This window comes from Megascapheus bottae, chromosome 18 (assembly GCF_031878675.1).
Source record: "Megascapheus bottae isolate mThoBot1 chromosome 18, mThoBot2.hap1, whole genome shotgun sequence".
Classification (NCBI taxonomy): Eukaryota; Metazoa; Chordata; class Mammalia; order Rodentia; family Geomyidae; genus Megascapheus; species Megascapheus bottae.
The window spans coordinates 9,254,204-9,280,885 of NC_143526.1; the positions used below are offsets into that span (position 1 = coordinate 9,254,204).

The 26,682-nt window shown below is 37.8% G+C and overlaps 1 protein-coding gene across 9 annotated transcripts in view; it reads left to right on the forward strand.

Moving 5' to 3' along the window:
- The window catches only part of Arpp21 (cAMP regulated phosphoprotein 21), a 161,746-nt gene that overhangs the window by 70,987 nt on the left and 64,077 nt on the right, over positions 1-26,682 (forward strand). For 6 of the 9 annotated variants that reach the window (XM_090351871.1, XM_090351874.1, XM_090351873.1 and 3 more), the window contains exons 10-14: positions 5,985-6,093; positions 7,966-8,067; positions 14,340-14,377; positions 16,663-16,722; positions 21,160-21,389. In XM_090351871.1, the coding sequence (XP_090207997.1) occupies positions 5,985-6,093; positions 7,966-8,067; positions 14,340-14,377; positions 16,663-16,722; positions 21,160-21,389 (539 nt within the window). The remainder of the gene's footprint in view (positions 1-5,984; positions 6,094-7,965; positions 8,068-14,339; positions 14,378-16,662; positions 16,723-21,159; positions 21,390-26,682) is intronic. The other 3 variants (XM_090351875.1, XM_090351876.1, XM_090351877.1) reach the window with 3 other exon arrangements.

The following is a 26,682-nucleotide window of genomic DNA, read 5'->3' on the forward strand; positions in this document are numbered from 1 at the left end:
CAAGAGATTATTTAGAAAATAATGTAAGAATAATGGTCCATAATCCAATGGTTGAATAGTAATCAACTAGTAAGTAGTGGAGTTGATTTTTTATCCTCCTAAGCTAATAGCCTTCATTATTTTGCTGCTATAAAATAATAGTGCTTATTGTAATATTCACAGATATATACTTTTAGAAGTAAATTGCCTTATCCCACAAATCAGAGTTAAATATGGCTAACAGTGACCTTGCTATTTTATATTATAGTTTTTACATACACGCAATCGAGGTATATCTGTGCTTACAAAAAGTGGTTTTATGTACCAGCCAATATTATATTCTTTAATAAGAGTACATATTCATAAAACATACCTTAAGTTAACTTGTTCAGTATTTTATAGACCTTCACTGCTTGCACCTTAGAAAAAACAACTTTTCTAATGGTCCATTTCTATTTCCTTCCAATTTGATCATTAGAATTACTTGTCAAAGCAAAGTGACATACTTAAGGCTCTTAATCCACATAGCCAAAGTGCTTGCCATGTGAGACATGTCTCCTGAGCCAGCATCACCGTGTTCAATTAATGCAGTTCATAGTTGCAGGTAAAGGAAAGTCAAAGTGTTCTGTTCATCTATTTTCTTCTGCTTATCTTTAAATCCATTAGAGAAGTGGAAACAGGACAAATTTTGGAATGATGTGCCAAGTTAGGAACACAAGTTTGATGAAGGCTAACAAAGTTTAAATGCTTACTACCACTTCCCGTATTAGATCTGTAAGACATGTAACAGTCATTTAAAAAGAATGAAATGGCATGCAATGGCCAACAGATAAAGTAGCATGTCTTACAAGGGCTGCAGGCATTGGGCAGATTCTCATTCCAAGTCAACTTGTGCAAAAAAAAAATAGTTTACATGACCTCATCTCCACAGAAAAGGCTAGGCATGATGTGATGTGCCTGGCCTCCCAGCAACTCTGGGAAGCAAGCAAGGGGTGGAGGGTTTGGGACCCTCATCCCAAAAATAACCAGAGAAAAATATTATTGGACACATATTGAAGCAGTATACTTCTTGCCTAGCAAACACGAAGCTCAGAGTTCAAATCTTAGTCCTGCTCCCGAAACTGCAAGTCACTATACACTAACTTAAATACACACTTAAGAAAGACAGAGGACTTTTTAATAAAGATATTAAAATTGTAGAAATTTCTATTGTGATTTTCATAGGACTAAAAGAACAGTGCCACTTGGGTTTCTTTAATTTGACAATTAAAATACATTTGCTAAATTCCTTAACCATCAAAATGTTTTGTCCTGTTGGGCACAGAAATCTTTGTCTGCTTAGGTGTTTAAGTACATTAAAGATGACCTTTCAGTTACTCAGAATGAAATTCAATAATATTGCAGTGACTCCCAATATTGGTGTATATATAATTCTCCAGTTATATGTAGGAGAGAACAAAAGGAGTAAAAATAAAATTCTGGAGAGGAGGAAGCAATAAATTTACTGGTACTGAATAAAGTACCAGTAAAGGTGAACTATTGCTTCAATCTTAAAATTTTGAAATTAAAAAAATGGGAGCCATGATGATGATGATGATGATGCTAAGGAGGAGGAGGAGGAGGATAAGTTTCACGAGGAAAATTCTAAAATTAGAAATGATACATTGGAAAAAAGTATGTATTTACCTTGGGCATCAACATACTCCAAGAGTTCTTCCAAGTTAGGACTCATCACAGTTATTGTTCATGGTGCCTAGAAATGACAGGAAATGCCAATATTATTTAGACATATAAATGGTGCATTTCAGAGTGGATATTGTGAATATTTGTGAGAAAACATTTTTATCTTAAAAAGAAGATATTTTCTTTTTGGGGAGATGACTGTAGAGTGAAAATTAAAAATAGTTATCTCATGGGCTAAATCCATCAGGAAAAGAAACGTTCACCTATATGAATGAAATCGAGGTCTCATCAGTTCATGAATACCATGACTTTTTTTTTAGCTTGGAGAATAAAATATTTTCTTTAGAATCAGACTCCTGTTAATACATTCAAAGTACTGTAATTCATTTCCATTTTAAATAAAATTCCATTAAGCATTATTTTAGATCCATTCCTTTTATGATTAAGGAATAGTATTCCTTCAGTGTTCAATTTGTGGCTAAAGGTACTTTTAAAAAGGGTATATTACTGTTAATTTTCAGTTTAATTATTTGCAGTAATTCAGATGTATGCCTTAGTCTGCCAGAGCTTAAATTAGACGTGTTCTTTAGCAAGGTTTACTGAGTTCTCTTATAGCAAACGCTAGATAAGTTTTTTAGGATTGTATTTCTCAAGAAACAGGAAGGTTTTAATCACTTGAACATTCTAATCTTTGAAAAACAACAAGACATTTGAAATGTAGTTGCTGAGAATGTACTCTGAATACTTCATATCAGTAAGAAATATACTTTCCCTAAGTATTTATATATGTTTGATAACTATGTGATTAATATATTTTCTAAACATATCCTTCTAAGAAAACAAACTGCAATAAAGAAATGGAATTTGAACAACAATATTTAAATAGCACTTAAAATATTTGTTTATATTTTTTATCTTCTGTAAGGAGCTGTACAAAGGAACTGCCACTTGACAAAGCAGTCTATGAATACAATGCATCTTGATGGATGTAGCCTTTTTTAACACCCTCATCCATCCTTCTTCTACACACCCCTTCTCTCCTTTTTCTTAATTTTGTAGGATCTACTGTGGACTGCATTCTCTCCCTCTTCCCCTCTTCAGACTCCACCCCCTCCTCCTTGACCCCATCCTGTCCTTTTTGTTGTTGCAGCAGGTGAACTTTGCCTTTGCCCTTAGGAATTACATTACTTGAGTTCTCCCTTAAATCTGCCAACTTAAAGTTAGTACATTTGTTAAATAAATATGTTTTAAAACTAGGAGAACAGAGATTCCCATGCACAAATCCTTCCCTTCCCAAGACAGCCTCATAGTTAAATATAGTTAGATAATAAGTAGATAGACCACTTTTGTCAAAAATAAAACATAAATCTAATCTCCCTGTTGTTCTAAATTTGAACTTACACCCCTGTCAATTTCTCATGCTCTTTTTTTTGTAATTACAGAATTTATGACCTCATATCTAATACAGATCTGTCTCTGAATGATAGTGATTTAAGAGAAACTATGTTAAATATTCATTCATCCACACATAGATTAATTACTTTATTCAGCTGAATGTAACCCATATGTCAAGAATAGACGGGACCACTGAAAACTAAGTGCTTAAAAGACATGAAACTTACTGTCTAGTAGTACTTAGAATCCTTAATTCTCATTTTTCTGGTCTTTGCTTTAAAAATGTATTGTAAAGATAAAGTACAGAGGGGTTACATGTACATAAGTTGGGTATTTTTATATGCTCTTTATTTTTTTAGCAGTCATGAGACTTGAACTCTGGGCCTGGGTGCTGTCTCTGAGCTTTGCAGTTCAAGTCTAGCACTCTCCAACTTTCAGCCTTAACATCTTTTCTTTTTCTTTTTCTTCTTCTTCTTCTCCTCCTCCTCCTCCTCCTCCTCCTCCTCCTCCTCCTCCTCCTCCTCCTCCTCCTCCTCCTCCTCCTCCTCCTCCTCCTTCTTCTTCTTCTTCTTCTTCTTCTTCTTCTTCTTCTTCTTCTTCGAACAATTACACCACTTCTCTGTGTTTCTGGTCTTCAAAGAAGTTAGAGGAAACAAATTTCACCTTCCACTTATAAATCAAAAGGTCCACATTCTTAAATACCTTTTTATTTCTACACAAATAGTACCAGACACTTAGAAACAAGCACAAAAATGTATCTGTAAATTTAAGCAAATTATTTCTTTTGCCACACTTTGCCAGACTACACAGCCTAGGGATATGTGAGAAGATGTAATTAACATTGACACAATCTAATTAACATTGATACAATCAACATCTTTATTTAAATCAACCTCACAATTTTACTTGCAATGAAAAATTATGTACCAGCATGGAAGTATTGGTTCCAAATACAGGGAAGCTAGAACATTCTGGGGAATTGTTAACATTTAGGGGTATACATATACATATGATACAATATTACAATATAAGCCTTTACAGTATCCTATTTCATCGAAATACATTGTGACAAATCTGAACCAAAATTTTCTATTTCTCTACTATAAATGGCTCCCTTCTCTGTAAACTGAAATTTTATTTATTCTGTCTTAAGCCATATGATCATTTCCAGATTTTTCTGCTTTATATGTTATTAGGTTTTACCTTTGGTGCAAAATGTCTTCATTTGTCACTAAGATGATGTAATGAGTCCAGATTTGAGTACCTTAAAGCCATTGTATGTTACAGACCAAAGGATCTATAAACCATCCCTATGGTATTTGCCCAAGCTGCTGCCTGATGGGCCAATCTATAAACTTGAAGTCAAGAGAAACACTGAGAATGTTTTCTGTTCTTCCTCTTTTAAAGAGGAAAAGAAGATTTGCTTCTATTGCACCCAACTTTTACTACCAGCACTGTGACAATGCTGTCTATACCACACAGATCTAGCAACACAGGTTGGCAGGATCCCAGCTTTCTGCTGCCTGCTCAATCTCACAATGAATTCATGTGTACACATTTAAGGAAACAGTGATCTCATTAAGACCTGAAATATATACTTGAGCCCTTGCTTTGTTTCCCAGTACTGTTTGCTTATTCAGGAGCTGTAAGCCAAAAGAGGAAATTTGCTGAGTGGTTTGTCACCACCTCAGTTCTTGATCATCATAGCAGTTTTTTTCCATCTACTGTCAAAATGAACCCCACAGGACAGAAACCCTCTAAACTTCAGAGGATATCAGACATCACACACACACACACACACACACACACACACACACACACACACACACACACACCAGTGAGAGTCATAACTTACTAATCCTTGGAATCTGGCAACAGACATCATTCTGTCATCCACCCAAATCCTGAGTGCCCAGTGATAATCATGGGAAAATAATATGGAAATAGAAGTAGTCTTTTTTTTTTGTCTGTCATGGAACTTGAACTCTGGGGAAGGTGTTATCCCTGAGCTCTTCAGCTCAAGTCTACTGACCTACCCCTTGAACCACAGCACCACTTCCAGTTTTCTGGTGATTAATTGGAGATGAGTTTCACAGACTTTTAAGTGCCCAGGTTAGCTTTGAACCATGATCCTCAGATCTCAGCCTCCTGAGTATCTAAGATTACAGGAGTGAACCCCTGAGCCTGGCTGAAGTATTCCTTTTAACAATGCCAAATAAGAGAATGTAAACAATCATCTCATGGTTTGTGTGTCTGAGATGAAACTTGCCCTCTACCAATCACATGAATATCTCCAGTCTCCCTTTTGTCTCCCCAAACCTGATCAAGAATGTCTGGTTATACTGGACCCAGATTCCAGAAGAATTGTATTGGGAGAAGGAAACAATTTTGAAGCAATTCTCTCTCACTACAGCTTCAGTAGACTCTTGAGATAGGGTCAGGGATTTGATTTCCATTTCCAGGCATTTTTAAATCAGACCTATGTTCTACATCCAGGTTCTAAGCATGTGCATGTGCTGAAGAATAGAAATGAAAATGAATTTGAATTAAGGAATGACCATACTTAAAATAACTAGAAAAAACATCAATGTTATGTATCTATATATGTCGATTCTCTGCCTGTTGTTCTATCTGTCCTTCTATCTAAGCCTTTAAATTGTTTTTCAACTCTATCCCTGTTGATGAACACACAACAAGCTTCACAATTCAAAAAGGGACACAAGAAATATTCTAACGCAGTACTTGGGAAGTGACATTGTCTCCTCGTCTATGGCCAGCAACACTAAGCAAAGAACCATTTGTAATTTTTTTTAATGAAATGGCAGTTCATTTGGGGGAAAAAAAACTAAGAAATAACTTTAATCACAGGGTGTGGGTTAGGGGGAACAAAAAGCCTTTTTTATTGATATGTTTTACTTTGCTGGCAGACCAGAGCAAAGGTTTTGTGAACATTTAAAAGATGAAAAAGGTGAAGAATCCCAGAAGCGGTTTATCTTGAAGCGAGATAACTCTAGTATTGATAAAGAAGACAATCAGGTTGGTTCTCAAGTTTGAGAGTGGCTGACATTGTTGTTTTTGAAGGTGGGCTGACTGATGTTTTTTGTGATTCCTCTGTGGTCCCCTTCTCCTCCCCACCCTCCTGCTCTGACACTCTCCCCTTCTCTCCCCATCCCTTTTGCTCCCTTTTTGGCATCAATGGGTAGCCAGAAACCATGCCTTGGTTGCTTTAGCAATGGCTCTGTTCTGGTCTGCATGGGTGGTTGCTTGGCGCAGTTCTTGCTGCATGCTGCGGGGAGGCTGGGGATGCTGGTTCTGAGCTGTTGGGGGGGAAAGCTTGTCAGCTGCACTTCCAGATGTCTGTGTAACTCTGCCAGTCGCTCCACTTCCTACAGCTCTGTCCTTCCGTTGTGCACACATTGAGTTGGATTATCAATCTGGACTGATGACCCACCCTACCGGTGTAGCTGTAAAGAACAAACCTTGTTATGGTGAGGACAGGTGGATTTTGCAACTATCCTAAAATAAGTCACACACACACACACACACACACACACACACACACACACACACACACACACGAGATTTGAGTTTACGGTTTAGTCATCCAGCGTTCTTACAATGTTTTCTAGTCCACATAAAATCGTCTGCTCGTTTTGCATGGGGTGCAGGGTACTTGGCTTGTGACAAAGAACTCTGTTGGTCTAGAAGAGGCTTGATCGTGGGACTTGAGCCATGGGTAAAGAGAGGTTGCTGGTCTCTTCTCTAGTTAGGTGGTGTGGGATCCAGGGTGAGGAGGAAGAAAATCTAAGTAAATGCAAGAGAAAACAGTCTGTAAATGATCCCAAGACTAGTAGAGAGTCACAGAAATGCCAAGGCAATGACATTTTGTGTCTCTGACGATCAAAAGTAGATATTTTTGAAGTGACTTTGCTTAAGCATTCTTAAAAGGTAAGACTATGCATCTCACTCAAGATCTCATCTTAACTACTCTGAGTCACAACGTACATCTCTGGCAAACTTTTGAAACAAAAATCTCTTCATCATTTTTACCTTTTTGTTTTTTTCCTCCCACCACCACCACCACCACCACCACTGAGCTATACTGTGGCTCATGTTTCTGCTATAAAGTCTGTAACCGTGCAGAGTACTTAGCGGGGTATCTGGTGCATGGATGGATGAATGTGTTGTGCAGGGCACTGGGTCGACAATGGCCCAGGTTAGTTAGCTAGGAGGGCAGTGGAGATGCAGGAAAGGGCTTAGATGAGAGGAGGAAGAAGAGCAGTCCTCATGCTGGGTTCTTTGAGTCATTGTTTTCACTCTTTCCAAATTGACCCTTATTGACAAACAGGATTTTTTTTAGATATAGCATGTAGTCATGAGGTCCTTCCTCCTGGATCAATGCAATTTTCAGGATCATCGGTCAATTTTTTTTTAAAAGAGGAAGCGCTGCCACTTAGGAGACAGAGAAATTGTCTTCCACTCAGTCCTTTATTTAATTAATGTGCACACATGCACTTTCTCCTATCCCCAATTTTCAAAGCCGTTTCTTCCCCCACATCCCCCCCCCCAGAATTCTGCTTCCTTCCAAAGAGTCAAGATCACAGGCTAATAAATTAGAGAGAATCCTCTCCTGGGAAAGTTCCAGACATTCAGGACTTATACCACATTTAGCTACACTCATTTGGGAACACCTGAGCTACTCTTCTACTGCAAGGAAGAAACCACAAGCAACAAAATATGTCTCTCCTCATTGCATGCTCTTTACACATGGCCCATGTCCCCTCACTCGGCCTCCTCAGGGACAGATAGGGTAAGAGTTGTTTAAATGAGCATTTAATATTCTCAGCTGACAGTTGTGTTCTGACAAGTCAACTTAGATAACCCTCCTGATTTCTTTTTTCTGTTCAGCGAAACAGAATGCATCCATTTAGAGATGACAGACGAAGTAAATCAATTGAAGAGAGAGAAGAGGAGTATCAGAGAGTGAGGGAGAGAATATTTGCATACGATGTGAGTAGTTGTTTTAATTGCCTCTTTAGTCTGGGCCTTCCATAAGCAGAAAGGCAGCCTCATTCCCTAGACAGGGAGCTGATAGGGAGGACAGAGCCTGGAGCCAGGGAGCAAATCGAACTGCAGCAAAGGAGAAGTATTTCTAGCAAAGGAGTCAGTTCAGGGAAATGATGGAAAATGAGCCAATGGTCTGGGTGTGCTCATAGGATATGATCAGTATAAAAGTAGAGAGGCAAAATTTTGGTCAGTAAAATGGACCTTCCATGCAGAGAGAGATTGGGAGACTGCAGAAACGCTTCCATCTCCACCTCCATATTATGCCACTGAAAACTAAAGTGTGCATGAAGAAATGCCCCATGTGCAGAAGAAGAGATTACAAAGAGTTGGTTGCACACACATGCATGCACACACATACACACACACACACACACACACACACACACAAATACAGAGTACTTTCTCAGTCCTTTGCAAATATGGGCACTTCATTATACTATTCCTCAATTTCAGATCAAATAAACTCTGTGAACAATTTGTCAAGGGAATATTCAAAAAAATCTCTTCTTTTGATCAAATTCCAACAAAGAAATCATGGCTAGATTTTTTTAACTCTATACCCTCTAGGGTTAAGATAAATTATAATTATGTTAAATAAAATTTAAGATGAGTTTTTTTTAAGGCTGAATTAAATGCAAGGAAGTTAGAAGGACAAACAATCCTCACAGAGCTTTCTATTCTCATCTTTTTTAGAGCTTTCTCAAGTGGCCTATGTTCTTCCCTCAGCAAAAGCAGGCATGTGGGCTTCTTTATGCCATGGAAACAAACACTTATCTTCCTTATGCATGTGTAGTATTCCACTGCTATATACTCACGTGCATTATTCCACTTCCATACCTCCACTGGGGGTAGGGGCTTGGGTATCAGTGCTGAATCTGGAAAAGCACAACTGTTCTTGGGGTTTCAGGCTAAGACTAGAGTTCTAGGTCATTCAGAGGGTGCTGGTAATGAAATCTGAAGCTATCTAAGAGTCAGCCTCTTCCAGCTCTTGCATAGGTTTCCCCTCCTGTCCACCCTCCTTTTTTTGAATATTCTAAATTACAATTTTAATTATCAAATACTCTGACCCAGAGCTCTGAAATTAGTAGATAGGGGAGAACAGGAGATGGAGATTGTTATTGCTAGAGATCTAAATGTAATTCTGGAAGCATAACATTGGGTTATGGCCAGGCTTTTTGGAAGGTGCAAAGCACAACCTGACACATGTTGGACCTTGAATTGTGTTTTCTGGATACAAAGATGGAGTGATGGAAAAGGCTACACCATCCTCATGAGAGGGTGAGGATATTATAGGAGAGGGATGAGGTATGTCATCATTCTTGCCTGAAGACCTTTTCAGAGAGACTTATTAATCTATCCACTCTTAATTTCTTAGGCATGCACAAACATACATAAAAACATTTTCCCCTGACATATTGATTTGAGTAAGCCAAGTAATTTATGAGTATGTTAAAAAAAAAGCAAGTGCTAATCACACAGATAATACACACATGGCCTTATGTTGGTTTGTTTCATTCTTTAATTCATATCTGTAACTAGTCATACATAGGACTTGCCATTTTGTAAGTAACATTTCCAGACATCCAAGAGCTAGATGACATAAAACACTTGAGTGCCTTCTTAGTATGAAGATGATAGGGGTGCTGCTTTCTGATTGGCTATTTCTCATGTCCTGGGCATGGAATGGTGCCATGGGAAGAAGGGATTGGAATGACTTCTTGCACTCTTGAACCTAAAGTCTAAGTTCAAGCACTGAGGCATACAGTATTTCCACTCTCAATGGCCATATCACTTTTTCTACAAAACAGCAACAGGCTATGTAGCCGACAAGAGCAGGTGTCAGTGTGAGAAAGTTTACATGACCAGCTGTTGCCAAGCCTTTCCATTCTATGACAGGAGCAGGCAGCCATCTTTAATGACTCTCTCTTCTGTCCAAACTAGGTGAAAGGGTCTTTACAGGCCACCACGTGTGACTTGACACATTCACATTGGGCTACTTTTAATGCAGTATTGCAGGACAGCGCTTAAAATTGGTATCCTTCCTTCAAAAATATGATCATAGAAGAGGTTCTAGAATTAACTGAAGCTTCGATCGTTTGTCATATGCTATGAGCATATGTGTGTGTTTCTAAAGGAATATTCCCTATGCTTTATCATATTCTGATAACACTTAAAATGTTAAGAAGGGGGAAAGTGGCAGAAGGCCAATGTCTTTTCCCCTGGGTAGCTCTGTTTAAAGCTAGCAGCACTGCTGCTAGTAATCTCTGTGACTATGTTATTGTACATGACAAAATATCTCAACACTGAGCTGTTTAACAAACAGCTAAAAATCACAGAACACTTATTTTCTCAGGGTTTCTGTGTTCAAGCCTTTAGTGAGGGCTTGGCAGATGTCTCCCATGCAGTCTCTAAATAGATGTTGGCTTTAAGCTGTCAACTGGTTCTACAGCCATGTAGAGGCTAGACCTCCTTATCAGTGTCCAGGCTCATTCACATGGTGGCTGGCAGTCCTCCATGGCAATAATCTGAAGATCTCAGACCTCTGCCCTGCCATAGGTTGTCTTCATGGTATGGCAACTACTTGCTCAGCAGAATGAGATTTACCAGAAAAAGAGAGTGAGACCAAGATGGAAATCTTTAATTTGAAGAATGATATACCTCAGCTTCTACTGAATGCTACTTGACATACAAAACGATCTCAGAAACAAACTCAATACCCACACATAAGTATTCACATATATGTATATATATGTACATATCTATTTGTATATATCCCAGCCTTCCCCCAATGCTGGGAACATAAAGAAGGATCACTGGAGATAGCCCTACATTAACAAGAGATATTCTACATCCTCTGTTAATTCAAACTCTCAAGGGCAGCATGGCAGCATGAACTTTCTTGGAAAACAACTTTTCCTCATCATTGATGTAATTATAGCATGTCAGAAGACTTTTATCAGGGTATTTCTAGAACTCCAAATTATCACTATCTCTGCCTAGATTGTTGAGGCACCAGGAACAAAATCATAATTTCACACGATAATAACTAATGTATTTTAAGTTGGTTATAAAACATATGCAAAGGATCCAGCATATGGATAATGAGTTCAGAGAAGTTTAATCTTTTTTTCTTAACCAGTCTTCTTTAATTTGTTCAAAATATCAAAATAAACTAAGAGAATCTGCTTTGCTGGTCAATTAGTTTAGGTATAGAGTTATTCAAACTGGTTGAAATATTGAATAATTATATACCTAGTTTCTGCTAGTTGAAATAACCAGAGAGAGTTCTGAGATTGTAGTATTTGGAATTTAGCAAGAGTTGGTTTGCTTTACAGTTAAAGGTGCTCTTGCATGCTTTCCAAATGCAGCTTAGTGTCAAAAAGTAAAAGAGTATGTGTGCATGTGTATGTATGTATGTGCATGTGTGTTTATGTGTGCTTATGCAAATGCTTTGCTATGTAGGCACACAATCAAAATATGTGGATTACCTTGGTGTCTTTTCTAGAAAACATATTTCAAATGTGGTTTGAAAATCATGGTATCTTGAGCTAAGGATGTTATGAGAACTTAAGGTTTACACATCAGACTACAGATTAATTCATTTTTTTGGTGCCAGTCCTGGGCCTTGAGCTCAGGGCCTGAGAACTGTTCTTAGGCTTTCTCAAACCTAGAGCTCTACCACTTGAGCCAAAGCACCACTTTCAGCTTTTGCTATGTATATGGTACTGAGGAATCAAACCTTGGTCTTCATGCATACTAAGCAAGCATGCTACTGGCCCAACTAGGTTTTGTTTGTTTGTTTGTTTGTGTTTCCAGTCATTGGGCTTGAACTCTGAGCCTGGGAGTTGTCCCTAAGCTCTTCACCTCAGTTCAAGGCTACCGTCCTAGCCCTCGAGCCACAGCCCCACTTCCTCAATTCCTTTTTTCACTAATAACTGTTGTCAGCTTTCGGGAAATAATCCTTTTTCTTTGGCAAGTATTTCAGTCTATTTTATGGGCAGTTCAATGTGATATTACTAACTCTGAAAGGGTTGTGTTAATAATAAAGATATAGATTTGGGAAAGATGTATCTTTACTGGAGAGTAATAGCAGAAGCTATTTCTGTGCCAATAGTAACTCAAAGAGACTTATATCAAACTGGCTTCACCCACTTAGTCTGATGTCTCTTCTGAGAACTTCTGGTATGGCCTATAATGCCCAGGAGAGGAGTTATAGGTGGGGATGGAGGAGGAGGTGAGATATGGAGAGAAATTCTGCAACCCATTAGTCAAAGTTGTTTCTCTCCTTTAAAGAAAGAAGCCTTTTATATCTAGAGATGCATATAAGTGACAGCTTTGAATGTTATACTTAATTACTGTGACAATTTTTATCTTTCTCTGCTATTATATGTGCAAGTTATTAATACCCCCTAGCTAAAATATGTTTTCACAAGCTACTGAATCATGGCCATAAATGTCGCTTCATGATTTATTAAAAAATGTAGGGAAGAGGTAATGAGATGATTTCTTAGACCCTTCTTGCAAAAATCTAAAGAATAGACTTGAGAGATAATTTGGGAAACAGTATCTTTTTGACTTGCTGGTGTCTTAACAAGTTAATACAAAGAGTTTTAGTAATCTACCACCACTCAAATACTGTTAGGTTAACAAATCGGAAAAGGTCAGTGTCTTTGATCAATCTTTTCAAAGGAGTGGAATTTACAATTCCACTACTCATCACAACATTAGAAACTTAATTGAATTCTATCCAGCTAGAAGAGTTGGGAGGCAGCAAAAGTACGGGACTAAGAATGTACACCTGGAAAAACCTCACTTTCTTCTATGATTTTATCCAGTAGTAAACCCAAAGTTAAGAAATGAAGACAAAGCCTGTAGCCAAGAATGAAAGAAAGGTCTTTGTAGGGACAAGGTGGATGCAACCTTCATTTGTTTTTTTCTATACATAAAAGTCCAACTGGAGAAAGCTATTCGTAAAAGCTTTCTCTTTTAATTGGCAGCTTTTGCTTTTGGCTCAGTAAGGTTACCACACACTTGTCTGCAAGAACCATGTTGAATACAGAAAGATGAAACCAGAACTGACTAGAGATGCCCCTCACTGCTGTGCCTAGAACAGAGAAAAAACAGTAGTCTTAAACGGAGCCTTTTGGCTGAGTGGGAAGAAGTGATGTATCTAGCAAAATGAAGAAAAGCCAAGCTTCTGCATGGTTCTGTGAACAGGGGTTGCATTACTAGTGTCTTCGAATCTAGGAATTACTGATAATTCATAAGTGCTCATTTTGTTTTACTTTGGCTTAACATAGACCTAAATGTCTCTCTTGAACCCTTGAATGGGTTATTTATCTATCACATATCAACTAACTACCCAACCAATACCACTGCGTTTATATGTATCTAACATCTTGGAAATGGTTATCTCAAATTTTGAGTCCTTTTATACAGACAGCACTGTGTTTGAAGATTTTTCTTTTTCTTTGGTTGACATTTGATTCCACCCACCTTTCTTCAGTATGGAATTGTATCTTGCCCTGCACTGTGTATTAAATACAGGATAGGAGAGAAATGAATGTTAAATGAACAGATGTGGAAAAGAAAGCCATTTTGTTTCTGTTTGAGGAACTGAGGAAAAAAAAACAGACAGAACTTGATCATGCTTTCCTAATTAGTTTCATTTGTTAAAACTTGCCTTTTGCTCACCCCCTTATGTAAGATTAATGATGGGATTAGTTCTGAGAGACTTGTAGCCTCTCTTTTTCTTTCAAGAGATTGTCTCAGTATGAGGCAGTGAAGACAGAATAATGCCTTCCCTGAGCTCCCACCCTTGGGTGGCCTGTGTTAAGATTGCATGTCTGCTTTAAGTTTTAGGGGGGATACTACCTTACGCTGCAACTGAGCAGCTCCAGATAAAGCTAGTTTGCTCAAAATCTGACTTCTATGTTTCTCCAGCAGTTTTCATTCACATCACTTCTCATCTTGATGTGGACCAGGGCTAAATTTGTTTCAATCTGAAGATGCCTTGATGGAAAAACTTCCTGTTCTGCATGAGAATTGGTTAATCGTTCAGCATACATGATAACCCATTTTCCCCCTTCTTTTGTACATAAATTTTCTTCATCCTTTTCTCCTAAGAGGGGGGAAGTATTTTAATTCAGGAATAGAGTTGGGGTCCCTCAGCACACCTGAACATCTGATACAAGTCCTTTTTTTTTTTTTTTCAGTCAGTTTGCTCCCAGGAAAGCCTTTATATGGAAAACAGGTAAAAATGAAATTTCTTTTTTATGTTGTTAGAGAAATAGCCTCTCATGTGTGTCCTGTATACACCCCCCACATATATAGAATATGTATATATATTCTATATATGTATGTGCTTGAATATATGTATAAGTAAATACATATGTCTTTCATATATACATATATATCCACACATGTGTGTTACATGACATATCTAAAAGTAGTGAATTCAGGGAAAAAGTTCTCTCAGTTACTTCCAGAGAGAGAATTAAGCAATTTTCTTATTTAAAGTGTTCATTTCTGGGCTATTTGTACACCCAAAGTATAAATTCCTTTTATCTTTATCTGGTACTGGAAGAAAGAACTGTCCAGAACATACAGGAATGAAAAGTTAGCTTATTGAAAAGACCCTTAAAAGTATTTCGATATATGATAATGTTGACTATTTCTTTACATAGTTATAGAGATAATGGTTGGAAAACACACTTTAAAATTTCTCTTTCTAAACTATTAATCTTTAAAAATGGATAATTTGAAAATCTTGCCTGAACTGGTTTGGGTTTAGAGTATATCAAGTTTAAGGGTTACTGAAAGTAAGAAGTTAGATCTAAAGACGATTAAAATTTTATATAGAATATCTGTGGATAAAAGCAGACATATTTCATACATAACATATATACCTTTAAAAATGCTTCTTGCTGGTCATGGTGGCTCACTGTAATTCTAGCTACTCAGGAGGCTGCGATCTAAGAATAATGTTTCAAAGTCCCCAGTTAACCACCAGAAAACCAGAAGTGGAGCTGGGGTCAAAGAGGTAGGTCAATAGTCTTAAGCTGAAAAGCTCATGGATAGCAACCAGGCCCGGAGTTCAAGTGCCACAACTTGACAAAATAAAAAAGGATTCTAGATGAATATATATACCCATATATATTAATGCATTATATATACATATATATATATTTCACAGGGTTATTCACAAATATCTAAGACATGAATGAAATATAGGATATGATCAAATTCACCTTCATTGTAACAATCATAGTTTTTAGATGAATCATCACTGATAGTTTCCTTAAAAATATCAAACTGGCATAGTACAGGAAATATAAACACAACTACATAGACATAAAATCTTATGAGTCTATAGATATAATGTTTTATTACATTGATTAATATGTATCTATGATATACAAACCCTTAGCCTAATTTTGATTATGTTCTAGAAATTAAGAGATTCCCTTCTTGAATACTTGTTTGTAAAAATCAATGTTAATAAATTCTTATAAAAATATACCCAACTGGTAAAGAAAGCCACAGTTGATTTTATTTTAGGTGTCAGCTGAATAGAGATCTCTCTAAAATGAATTAAAATGGAGCTGGTGAAATACCAATGCAGAGAGAAATTTATATTAGAAAAAAAGTTATGTAAAAAAAGTCATCACTCATATTAACAGATAGAAATCTTCGGGTAACTAAATTCTGAAAGAAAAAGAAAAGACCTTCTTTAGAGGACAAAATGAAATTACAAAACAAGGCCATAGAAGAGACTTTAAAAACTTCAAATCTTCACACGGATTTAGGCGCATATCCCAGGTTTACAGTAAAATGAGGAATCCATGAACATTAATATCTTTGCAATGATTCTGAAAGCATGTCAAATTCTATGCCCACATTAAGAACATTAAGTGACTGCCTATAATTCAGGAGTTGGAAACCTTTTTCTCCCAATCATTTTCCTACCTCAGTTCATATTCCTATTCATATATATTTAAGTATCTGATATAGTCAAGTTAAATTATAGGCAATAAAATAATAATTGGTCACACATATAGGTAGATATGCACATGTATCATGTATAAACAAAGCTCGATGGTCCCAAGAAGCAAAAATTAAATCGAAAACCTCCCTGTAAAAATGAATTTTGCTCAGATACTTGCTTCTAGGATGTTTATATTCTGCTGGACAGAAAAAATTTTAAGAAAATTGTATTTTTACCTGGATTTTAATAATCACAGCCTGTACCTCTAAATAAATCTCTATTGAATCTCTACACAAATCAATTTCTTTAGCTCTCTCTCTTCATCTATTACTACAACATTCTCACCATTACTTTCTCCTTCAGCAAGCATAGGAACAAATATTTTAACCATCTGATGCGGCCAATCACTAATTTTATTACACCAAAATACATACAAAGATGCTACAGGGGACTTACTTAAAGAAAGCTATCTTTATAGTACAGTGTATGTCCATTTGACATATGGCATTACTTAGGTTTCATATCATAAAAATCATGTTTTTCATTTCCAGTAGGCTCTTGGAAGACAATACCATATGCAATGAGATCTATAAGAAAAGACAGCTCTTTCGGTTGGTATGGTTTACTTTCTTTCAACTGTGTTTTCAGATTATGTGGTGGAATCCATGTAAAATAAAAGTGTATTTCTACAAAAATATTTCTGTTCATCAGTCCTCTCCTGATAGTTTGTTACACAGCCAATATAGAGCCATATTGGCTGGTCTGGAATGTAGGGGTTAAAAGCCCTTTAGGTATCCTTCTTCAGAATTCTTCCTGGAGTGTTTGCTTTTGGAAGGCTATTTCTGACTGCACAGTGGTGTAAGATTCCAAGATCCACCAGGGTGGACCTACTCCAGGATGGAAGTGTATATTTGTTCCCATTATTGGAAAATGAAACAATGATAACTACTTGGATAGTTGAATTTTAAATCACTACTTCATAATATTTCTAACAGTATCTTTGAGCATGGATATAATCTCCAAAGGAAACTACTACAATGTTCCTTCCAATTATAATGAGTATGCAGTACTATAAATATACTCATTATCGGGGGCTGGGAGTGTGGCCTAGTGGTAGAGTACTTTGCCTAGCATGCACCAAGACCCGGGTTCGATTCCCCAGCACTACATATATAGAAAAAAGCCAGAGGTGGTGCTGAGGCTCAAGGGGTAGAGCTCTAGCTTTGAGAAAATCCAAGGACAGTGCTCAGGCTCTGAGTTTAAGCCCAGGACAACAAACAAGCTAGGCATAGGGACACATAGCTACCATCCTAGCTGCACATAAGAAATGAGAAGGAGGAAATGAAAGGACCTCCAGGATATAGAAACAAAAGCCATATAATGAGTGATTGTTGTCCTTAATGTACTTTGTTATCTCATCTCTTTTGCTGTCCCTTGGTTATCTCATATTGTTACAGTATTTCACTTTGTTATCTGATGTATTGTATATATGCATATTTGGTTATTTGAAATCAGATAGAGAAGGGGGTAAAACAAGATAAGAGGTGGGGTTGGGGGTAGAGAAATGGGGACCAAGGCATGAGAAAGGGTATCAATATATGTGAAGTAATGCACCTTCTATCTGGTGAATATAATGTAACCCTTCTATTAATTACAATAAAAATATATGGAAAAAAGAAGGAAATAAGTAGGAGGATAGAGATACAAGCTCAAGGGGGTGGGAATGAAGTAAGGAACACGAGAATTTGCCTAAAAATAATGGAAGTCAGAAAGGTTCCATATGTCTGAGAGTTTGGCCTAGTGGTAGAGTGCTTACCTAGCATGCATGAAGACATGGGTTTGATTCCTCAATACCACCTACATAGGAAAAAGCCAGAAGTGGTGCTGAGGCTCAAGTGGTAGAGCTCTAGTCTTGAGAAAGCCCAAGGACAGTGTTCAGGCCCTGAGCTCAAGCTCAGGACTGGCAAAAAAAAAAGTTCTAAGGCATTGTGCAAGTGGTAGAGTCTGCCTAGCAAACAGTGTTCAAACCTGAATACCATCAAAATAATAAAACTTAAAAATATTAATAACCAATCATATACAATGTAGGATAATTTGTTTCCTTACATTCTGTCAAAACAAAAAAGTTTTGTAAGACATTTTTCAATGTCTTTTACTTTTCTAGAACAAACTATATGGTCTAAGTTCCCATATTTTAGACTTTTCTTTTCACACTTGATTATTTTAAAAACATCCTTGAATTTGTCTCTTGGAAAGAAAGAGGAAAGAATTAAATTTACCATTACCTCTGCAACTCACACCCTTCAATCTAGTTCATTTAACTGTATACAGACAAAATAGAGGTTCTTGGCTCTAAGTTAGTTTTATGTAGCCCCTCAATAGCCTTCTAGCGGAGCTATCATAATCACAGGTCAGCCATCCAAAATATGAGTCTTTCCACTCACCAAAATCACCAAGCACAGGAACTCAGCACAAAACCAGTAATTTAGTAACTGGCGCTTCCATCTCAGCATCAGTTCCAGTGACCACTCCTTTCCTGCATGCCAATTGGAAAGAACTATGAATGCAGGAAGATGGGATGGGACCTGAGCCTATGCCTTCAATAGCCTTTAATTCCATACTAAACAAAAATAGAGAATTCATTACTGAACTTTAACTGGACATGGTTGAATGGAACAGTATGTAGAGAAGTATAAAATATATTTCAATTTGCACATATCTAGAAATCATAAACTAAAAAATGAGATGCTGTGAATTTCCTTAATGCTAACTCCTTAAAGCAGTAACCTAATTCTGTCTTTCAAAATAGACAAATCATGGTTTGCCGCAATGGTGTGAGCTGGCAGAATAGACGTGAAAAGCGAAAGTCATCTTATTAAACAGGGAATGCAGTGTCAAACAGCAACACACACACACATGTCTAGAAGCAGCTGCAGTCCAAAGGCATGCTCCCCTTGCCAAAAAAAAAAAAATGCCGTCTACCATTTAGATAATTAGGATCTCAGCCCTACTATTATTTACGGAAGTGAGAGAGCTGAAACAGAATAAAGATGGATTAAGGGTTCACTTCCCGTCCCTCTAGTGGACACCTTTCTTCTGTGGCATTCGACATGCTGAACCTGAGGACAAGTGTTTTCTATAAGTATTCCTGATTGGCTACAGGGGAGATTAGTGCCATATATTGGGTTATTCAGTGTAGCAAAGAAGGTTCTAACCTGAGCTAAAACTGGGTCAGTCAGAATTACAAAAGTATGAAGTTGAATTAGCACATTTGAAGAGAGCCCAAGACTGAAACAGGAAACTCTGAAAGAGACCAATTTTATGCACTCTGCCTCCTGTGGTTTTCTTATATCTCAGAAGAGTGTAAAGAAGTAAAGTCATGGTTGTTGCTTCCTCCTGTGAGCATGTCTCTTCACAGGCTGTCACTGTTTCTGATGCTCTGAGAGCAGAGTATAAGAAAATATCGAAGATTTCATCTATTTCCACCTATAAAGTAGTTTCTATCTTCCAAGTTTTCTATTCTTTTTCCATCTATTTTGATGAGTTTCCCATTATAGATTAGTTCTTTCATTTTATTTTCTCTTGGATGTATTACCTTTACAAATTTTTCTGAAATAGAGTAAGTTTAGTAAAGCAAAGTTGGAACAAAATCTACTGGGCAATATGGCTGCATTCTGTGCTCTGCCCATTATCCAGACTTACAGCATTGTTTCTAAAAGACAACTTTTAAAGAATATTGTTGATGCACATGTGTAATATTGGATTCAAGAATTCATTGTCACACTAGGCACCTATGTGGCTCATGTCCTAGCTATACTTAAGAGCACAAGATCAAAGGATTGTAGTTCAAAGCCAGCCTAGGAAGGGAAGACAAGAAAACTCTTGTAACCAATTAAGCACCAAAAAACTGGAGGTAGAGCTGTGGCTCAAGTGGTAAAGTCCCAGCTGTTATCTGTCTGGGGCTCAATCCCCCCGCACAAAACAGTACATGTCATATTTCCTGTTAGTAGCGAATTAGGGGGGGGTCACATCTCTTGCCCATAATTTAATGCACCCTCCATTTATGTATAATCCATGAGAATGTAGGGTATTTTAATGATGGGTTTATTTTCATGTGCAGAAAAATGAAATTGTAAGACCTTAAGCAGATTAGAAGCCAATGAAAATGCAAATTGAGTCAAATTTCCCAATAGGGCATATTCAGGTTTTGCATACTTCTTAAAGATATTCTAGAATCCACAAAATTCACTGCTGGCTACTGGAATCTTTCCAGTATATCCATTGCTTTCTCTTTGAATTTGGAATAAATGGATTATTTCATATAAGGAGGTGTCAAGTATTTCCACTGATTCCCTTAGAAAACTGAGTCTATTTAGAATGCTGTTTTGATAAGTTTAATATGAGAAACATTAAAACCCCTTTTTACTTGACCATGAATGCTAATCTTACTGGGCAAAGTCCTTACTAAGAGTTGATAGAATTATTTCTGTAATTTCTAGTCTATTTCTCAAAGCCTTGATTAATTCAGATATCACATAGAATATAAAGATGGAAATGAATTAATGAATAGTCTCTCTGTACTCTTCCACATGTTTTTCAATGGCAATCATTTCATGCAGAAGGGAAGAAAGGCCCTTGTTGAGTAGGAATTACTTTTAGAATCATCTGGGGATAGAATTACTTCTGAACATTATTGTTGACTTGAGTGGGGAGAACTAATCCCCTTATCCTATTTCCAAGAGACAACAACTACATCTTATATCATGTCTGTCTAGTTGTCTCTCCATCCCTGGGCAGAGGAATCCTGTGACATTTCTAGGTGTGACTTTTCTGTTTGTAACGTTTGTGTCACATGTGATGCGACACCTTGTCTACACATCATCAGATATTTGTGGGGAGACTGGGGTTCCTGAAAGGGGATAAATAGAAGAGTCCTGTGTCAGAGAACCATCCCAGAAGCCATAAACATGCCACCAAGTGCCCCCCCCCCAACTCCAGCCTACAATGTAACACTGTTCTCGTGGCTCTTTCTGGTGGCTGTGCTCCAGGGGCAACAGAGAAAGCTCAGGGAGGACGTCTGGGAGTCGACAGAGCAGCTCAGAGAACGAACTCAAGTGGTGTGACTATCAGCGGGCCTGGAGCAGCACTGACTCGGAGAGCTCTAACCGTAACCTGCGGCCTGCCATGACTAAGACGGCGAGTTTTGGGGGCATCACGGTGCTGACAAGGGAGGACAGCACATCCCACAGCAGGAGTGCGGGGAAACTCTCCAAAACAGGTAAAGGGCTTCATGTACCAGTGTGTACAAAGAGAACACTTATCCCACTTAGAGCAGCGCCTCTGAATAGAAGTGACCTCTCAGCCATGACATGTCTCCATTCTGGGGAGGAGGAGCAGGCTATTTACCTAGCTTACTGCATAGTACTAGCTATGGGCCTGTCACACGTTATTACTCTCCAGTACTCAGTTTCCTTATGGACACAAAAAGAAAAAAAGAAAGAAAACATGAAGACTCTTGAAAAAGTAGAAATCAGACCCATTTCAGTAGCATGGAATCGCTTGCATTTATTTCCTTACACCACCACCCTCCCCAAATAAAATATTAGGTTTACATCAGATAAGTTTTTTTCTAAAAATCATGGCCCTGGCAACTACATAACCAAAATTAGCTTGCTGCTGTACAGTTGAATCTTGTGACTTATTCCATGCCCCCATCTGAAAGGTAATTATACTATCGGTAGGTTCATGTCTTGTATTCACATGCTGGTGTGATGGTGAGTACATGCTTTCACTCCCAGGTGCCAATGGCCTCACCTGAGGTGTGGAAGTGATTAGAATGCATATCTCACAGAAGTGTTAGGATGATGGAGCATCTCCGTAGACACAAAAGTATTGGAATATCTGCCAGGTTAAAAGTCCCCAACCCTCACTAGTTCTTTTTCTTCTTTATTTTTGCCATTTGATGTTTTCATTCCTTCCCAGCAAAAAAGGAAATATTAATTTAAGAGAGGTCTAGAGTATCAATGCTGACACAGGCATGTATCTTATTTTGTTCTCCTGGTTTTTGTTAGTTGCTTGGTTGTTTTTGTGTCTCCTTATCTCTCCTTTACCAAACGTAATATTCTGAGGTAAGTAATCAAAGTAGCATGGCTGTTCTTGAGGTAAGAGTGAATGATCTAGGCGAACTATTTACTTGAAGGAGCTTGGATCTGAGCGAAGCAGGACATTTTATTGTCACAGAAAAGCAGTCACCAGCTCTCACCAGCTGGGAAACTGAGAAATCTGTAGAATAGGACATGCTAGTGGAACACTTTGGTGCCTCGGATGACAGGTGAGTGAGAGAGTAGTACAGGACACTGTAGAAAAGGGAAAACCCTGATCACAGCACAGACAGGGGAAGCCGGACTGAACACTTTCCTAGCAACACTCAGGCTGGGTCTCATCTTTCATTCATGATGGTGGTGCTTTAGACTAATTATGTTATTGACAGATTCCCTCCTAAGAAATTATCACATATTTTCCTACACAGGAGGAAATACATAGCATTTAGTGAAGCCCCTAATTAGACACTTCTCGAACAGTTCCAGGCCAGCTCTTTCTCTCTTCTTGCTAGTTCTGTTCACTAGTTCTTGAGTTTTGGGTTTCTTAATTCTAATTAATTGCTCTCCTACCCACTACTGTAGCAACTGACATCAAGACAATCCAAATCCACTCTGGCACACTTGAGCTCTTATAAAGTAAGTAAGGTTAAATAGTTTGAAATCTTAACATGTAGAAACCAAGTACCTTAAGTGGTACACTTTCAAATTCCAGCACACCAAAAGGGCTCTTAAGATTTTAAAACTAATCATCATCGTTTCCATGTACCAACTCCCAGGCACTTCCTAAGCAAAGCTCTTTGGAAACATTTAAAACACTTCAAAATTGCTCGAATGCCATATTCTTTAACTAATGATTAGAAATTGTAAGTGCTCCAGACATTTTTTTTTTCTCCTAATTTAAGTGTCACCATCTGAAAGCTTGTCAAGGTGTAGACATAGAAAGGGGAAAGGAAATTAAAGAAGATCATCATAGGACATCAAAAAGAATAACAGAAACAGGGCCGGGTGTTTGGCCTAGTGATAGAGTGCTTACCTAGCATGCACGAAGACCCAAGTTCGATTCCTCGGTACCACATATTTAGAAAAAATCTGGAAGTGGTATTGAGGGTCAAGTGGTAGAGATCTAGCCTTGAAAAAGCCCAAGGACAGTGCTCAGGCCCTGAGCTCAAACCCAGGAGTGGCAAAAAAAAATAACAGAAACAAGCTGAGAAGTTTCCAAGGGGACTGATGGAGGAATGTTCTAGCCTTGCTGTTACATACTTCAGAGCATCTCAGTGTTCTGATGCCTTGCCTCTTTGCTCACAGGAGAATTGCAAACCATGTCAGAAACTAAGTCTAAAGTATGATATAAGCTACTTGTTCTCTTCTAATTATATAAGTTCTAGCTTGAGTGGGATAATAGTAAAACTTGTTCTGTCTTAGAATCATGCTTTATTTTCTCTTATAAAAAGCCCATTATTAGATCTGAACAAATACCGTGTGTGTGTGTGTGTGTGTGTGTGTGTGCATGCGTTGGGTGTGTGTGGGGGTATATGTATGTGTATGTGTTAGTACAGGGACTTGAACTCATGTCCTATTATTCTTGTTTAGCTCTTTTGCTCAAGACTGGTGCTTTACCATTTGAACCATATCTTTACTTCAGGTGTTTTTTTCTATTTTGCTGGTTCATTGAAGATGAAAGTCCCATGGACATTTTTGTCTTTTTTTTTTCTCTTGTGGTGCTGAGGATTGAACCCAGGATGTTGCACATGCTAGGCAAGCACTTTGCCACAGAGCTACATCCCTTCCCTCTCATGAACTTTTTTGCCCCAGCTGGCTTTGACCATGATGGTCAGATCTTGGACTCTGAAAGAGGCAAAATTACAGTCAAGAGCCACTGATGCTCTACAAGCACATTTTCATAAGGCCCAAGCTTCTGCCACGAGCCCAACATGCATGTGTGCGTGTAAGGAGAACAAAGATGCCATTCCATTGTTCTTTGTGACAACTATTGGAATTTTCGTATTCTGTGTACAGCTTCAGTGTCTTCTTAGAAACAGACATGAGGCTGAAAACAATGAAAGCTGTTTCTGCCTAAACTACACTTTTAATTTTTGACAGCCCCCCCCCCCACACCTTTGATTTCCCAAACAATGCCCTTAATGTTAGCTGCATTGGAATCAGCTAAAAGGCTAGGTAAAAGATAGGCTTCTCAGTCAGTATTAAGTATGGAATGTCACCCGGATATGTACAATTTTAATACATTCCCAGCTAATAGCTGGTGTTGTTTGTGGACCAAACACAATTTGAAAATAAAATGCTTTGTACTCATCAGATGCCCTGTTACTTTAAAAATTGTACATGGCCTGATAATTTTTTTAGAAATCAAGAGTATTATTTCTGTTCTTACATTCCTTATCTACTTCCTAGAGTATTGTTGAATCCAGTATGAGTTCCTTATCTTTCCACCACTTCACGATTTTGTTATGCTCATGACTGCATTTACCCTCCTATAATTTCAAAAGCTTTAGGTTAATCTATGGACTAGCCTTCTGAATATGGAAAGTTTTTGATTATTAGGAAAAATAAACCCTTGTGAGGAGAAAATTAATATTTTATTTTCTGTCTTTTATTGTTTTTGTTGGTTTTTCCCAGTAAATGGAATAGACAGACAGAGAAAGCTTTATTCCCAGCACTGTAATAGGAATCAAGGTTATTATGGCAGGTGAGAGAGAAAGCTCTGCTCAACTGAATGAAAATGTAGGGGGGTACTTTTAAACACCTGGATAAAACAGAAAGTTCTAGATGTGTTTGAAAGGAAACTGGTCATTGTATTTGCTATATAGTAATTGAGGTAAATTTCCAACTTGCTCTTCCAAATTTGAAAATATAGTATTATCTTTCTTGATAAGTGAATTTGCTGTGAATTATTATGATTCAGTCATTTCAAAATGCACTCACATATCAAAACATCACATTGTATAATGTCAATCTATTTTTATACACACGCACATACACACACATATATAATATGGTTTTTTGTTTACCTGTCAAATGTCAATTATACTCTTAATGAGACTGAAAGAAGAAATGACATTACAGATTCATTATTAGATCAAAGGAGCCTTTCACAATGGACCACATAATTTGTAATTCATTTTACATGAAATGTCCAGAATAGATATATCTATTGCGTCAGAATTTAAATCATAGGCTGCCTAGGATTAGAGTGGGGATTAAGATATGTGAGGATGACATGAAAGCTCTTGGATTTCTTTCTGGGTTTCTAAAATGAGTTAGCACGGGTGGTTGTACAGCTATGAGAGTGTACTAAAAGTCATTGGATTATATTATTTCAAAGGTTGAATTGTATATGAAGTATTTTCGACAGTTTCTGCAATGACAAAAACAGTACATGAAATGAAAAAGCAATTTTAAGTCTCAGAAGTATAAGGACGTGATACTACTCTTTGAGCAGTTGATCAGGAGGGAAAAAAAGTAGAAAGTTTATAGTAACTATTCTGCAACCAGAGGCCTTTAACCACATTTGAACCCCCCTCCCCCAACTCCCACACCCCACTCTCCTATTCGTCATCTTTCTTTCTTTATTTCCCCTGGTTCCTTCTTCGTTTATTTGAAGACCTCAGCACAACTTCATACTTAAAATCCTCCATATTTAAATTCCTAAGAAGCATACTTAAAATTAGGTTTAGAAGCTCATAGAATTTCCCTCTGACTTGGTTCTCCCTAAAATCGCAGAGGAAGGATTGAGCAAGTAGCAGCAGTGCGAGCTTATAGACTTAAGGCTTAGAGCTAGGTCCCTGGAGTCTGGTTGCCTTGAGATGAAAATACGAGTTCCAAGTTCTACCCATCAAGTCTGGGTTTTCCTGTCCTGGTGATCACATTTTAATGGCAACTTCCAGGTCTTTGAGAAAGATAGCCTGTGTTGTAAAGCTGGTAATAGGTAGGGAGAGAATTGCATCTTAAAACACATTAAAGCTTTAAGAAAAAAGAGGTGAGGGAGGAACTTGGAGTCTAAAGTTTAGTTATAGCAGAGAACTCACAACTACTTTCTTCTTAATTGCTCTGGGTTCAATCTGGGGGATTTGTGTTTTATGGAAGAATGTGCCAAAGGCTAAAGGTGAATCTGAAGAATTCCTAAGGAGCAAGGGCTCATGAATGGCAAGAACGAGAACCGACACCCAGAAATTTCTCCCTGGGTGATTTCTGCTTCTCCTCAGGAGTCTATCCAGGCTCTTCAGTTCTGCTCTGACTCTTCCTGGCTTTCCATTTCTCTTTGCCTAGTGATCTCTCCTTTTTCTGTTTTCTTTCTCATAAGTTCACCTGTCTCCCCCACTGCAATTTTGCTCTGCCTTCTCTTCCTTTCTCCTCCTGTCTCCTGTAGGGCCCAATTTCAACTTCTCAACATTCCACTGTGAGTAGCTTTGAATGTCTGCCTAGCATGTTCTAGAATTTTACCCAGGTTTGGTT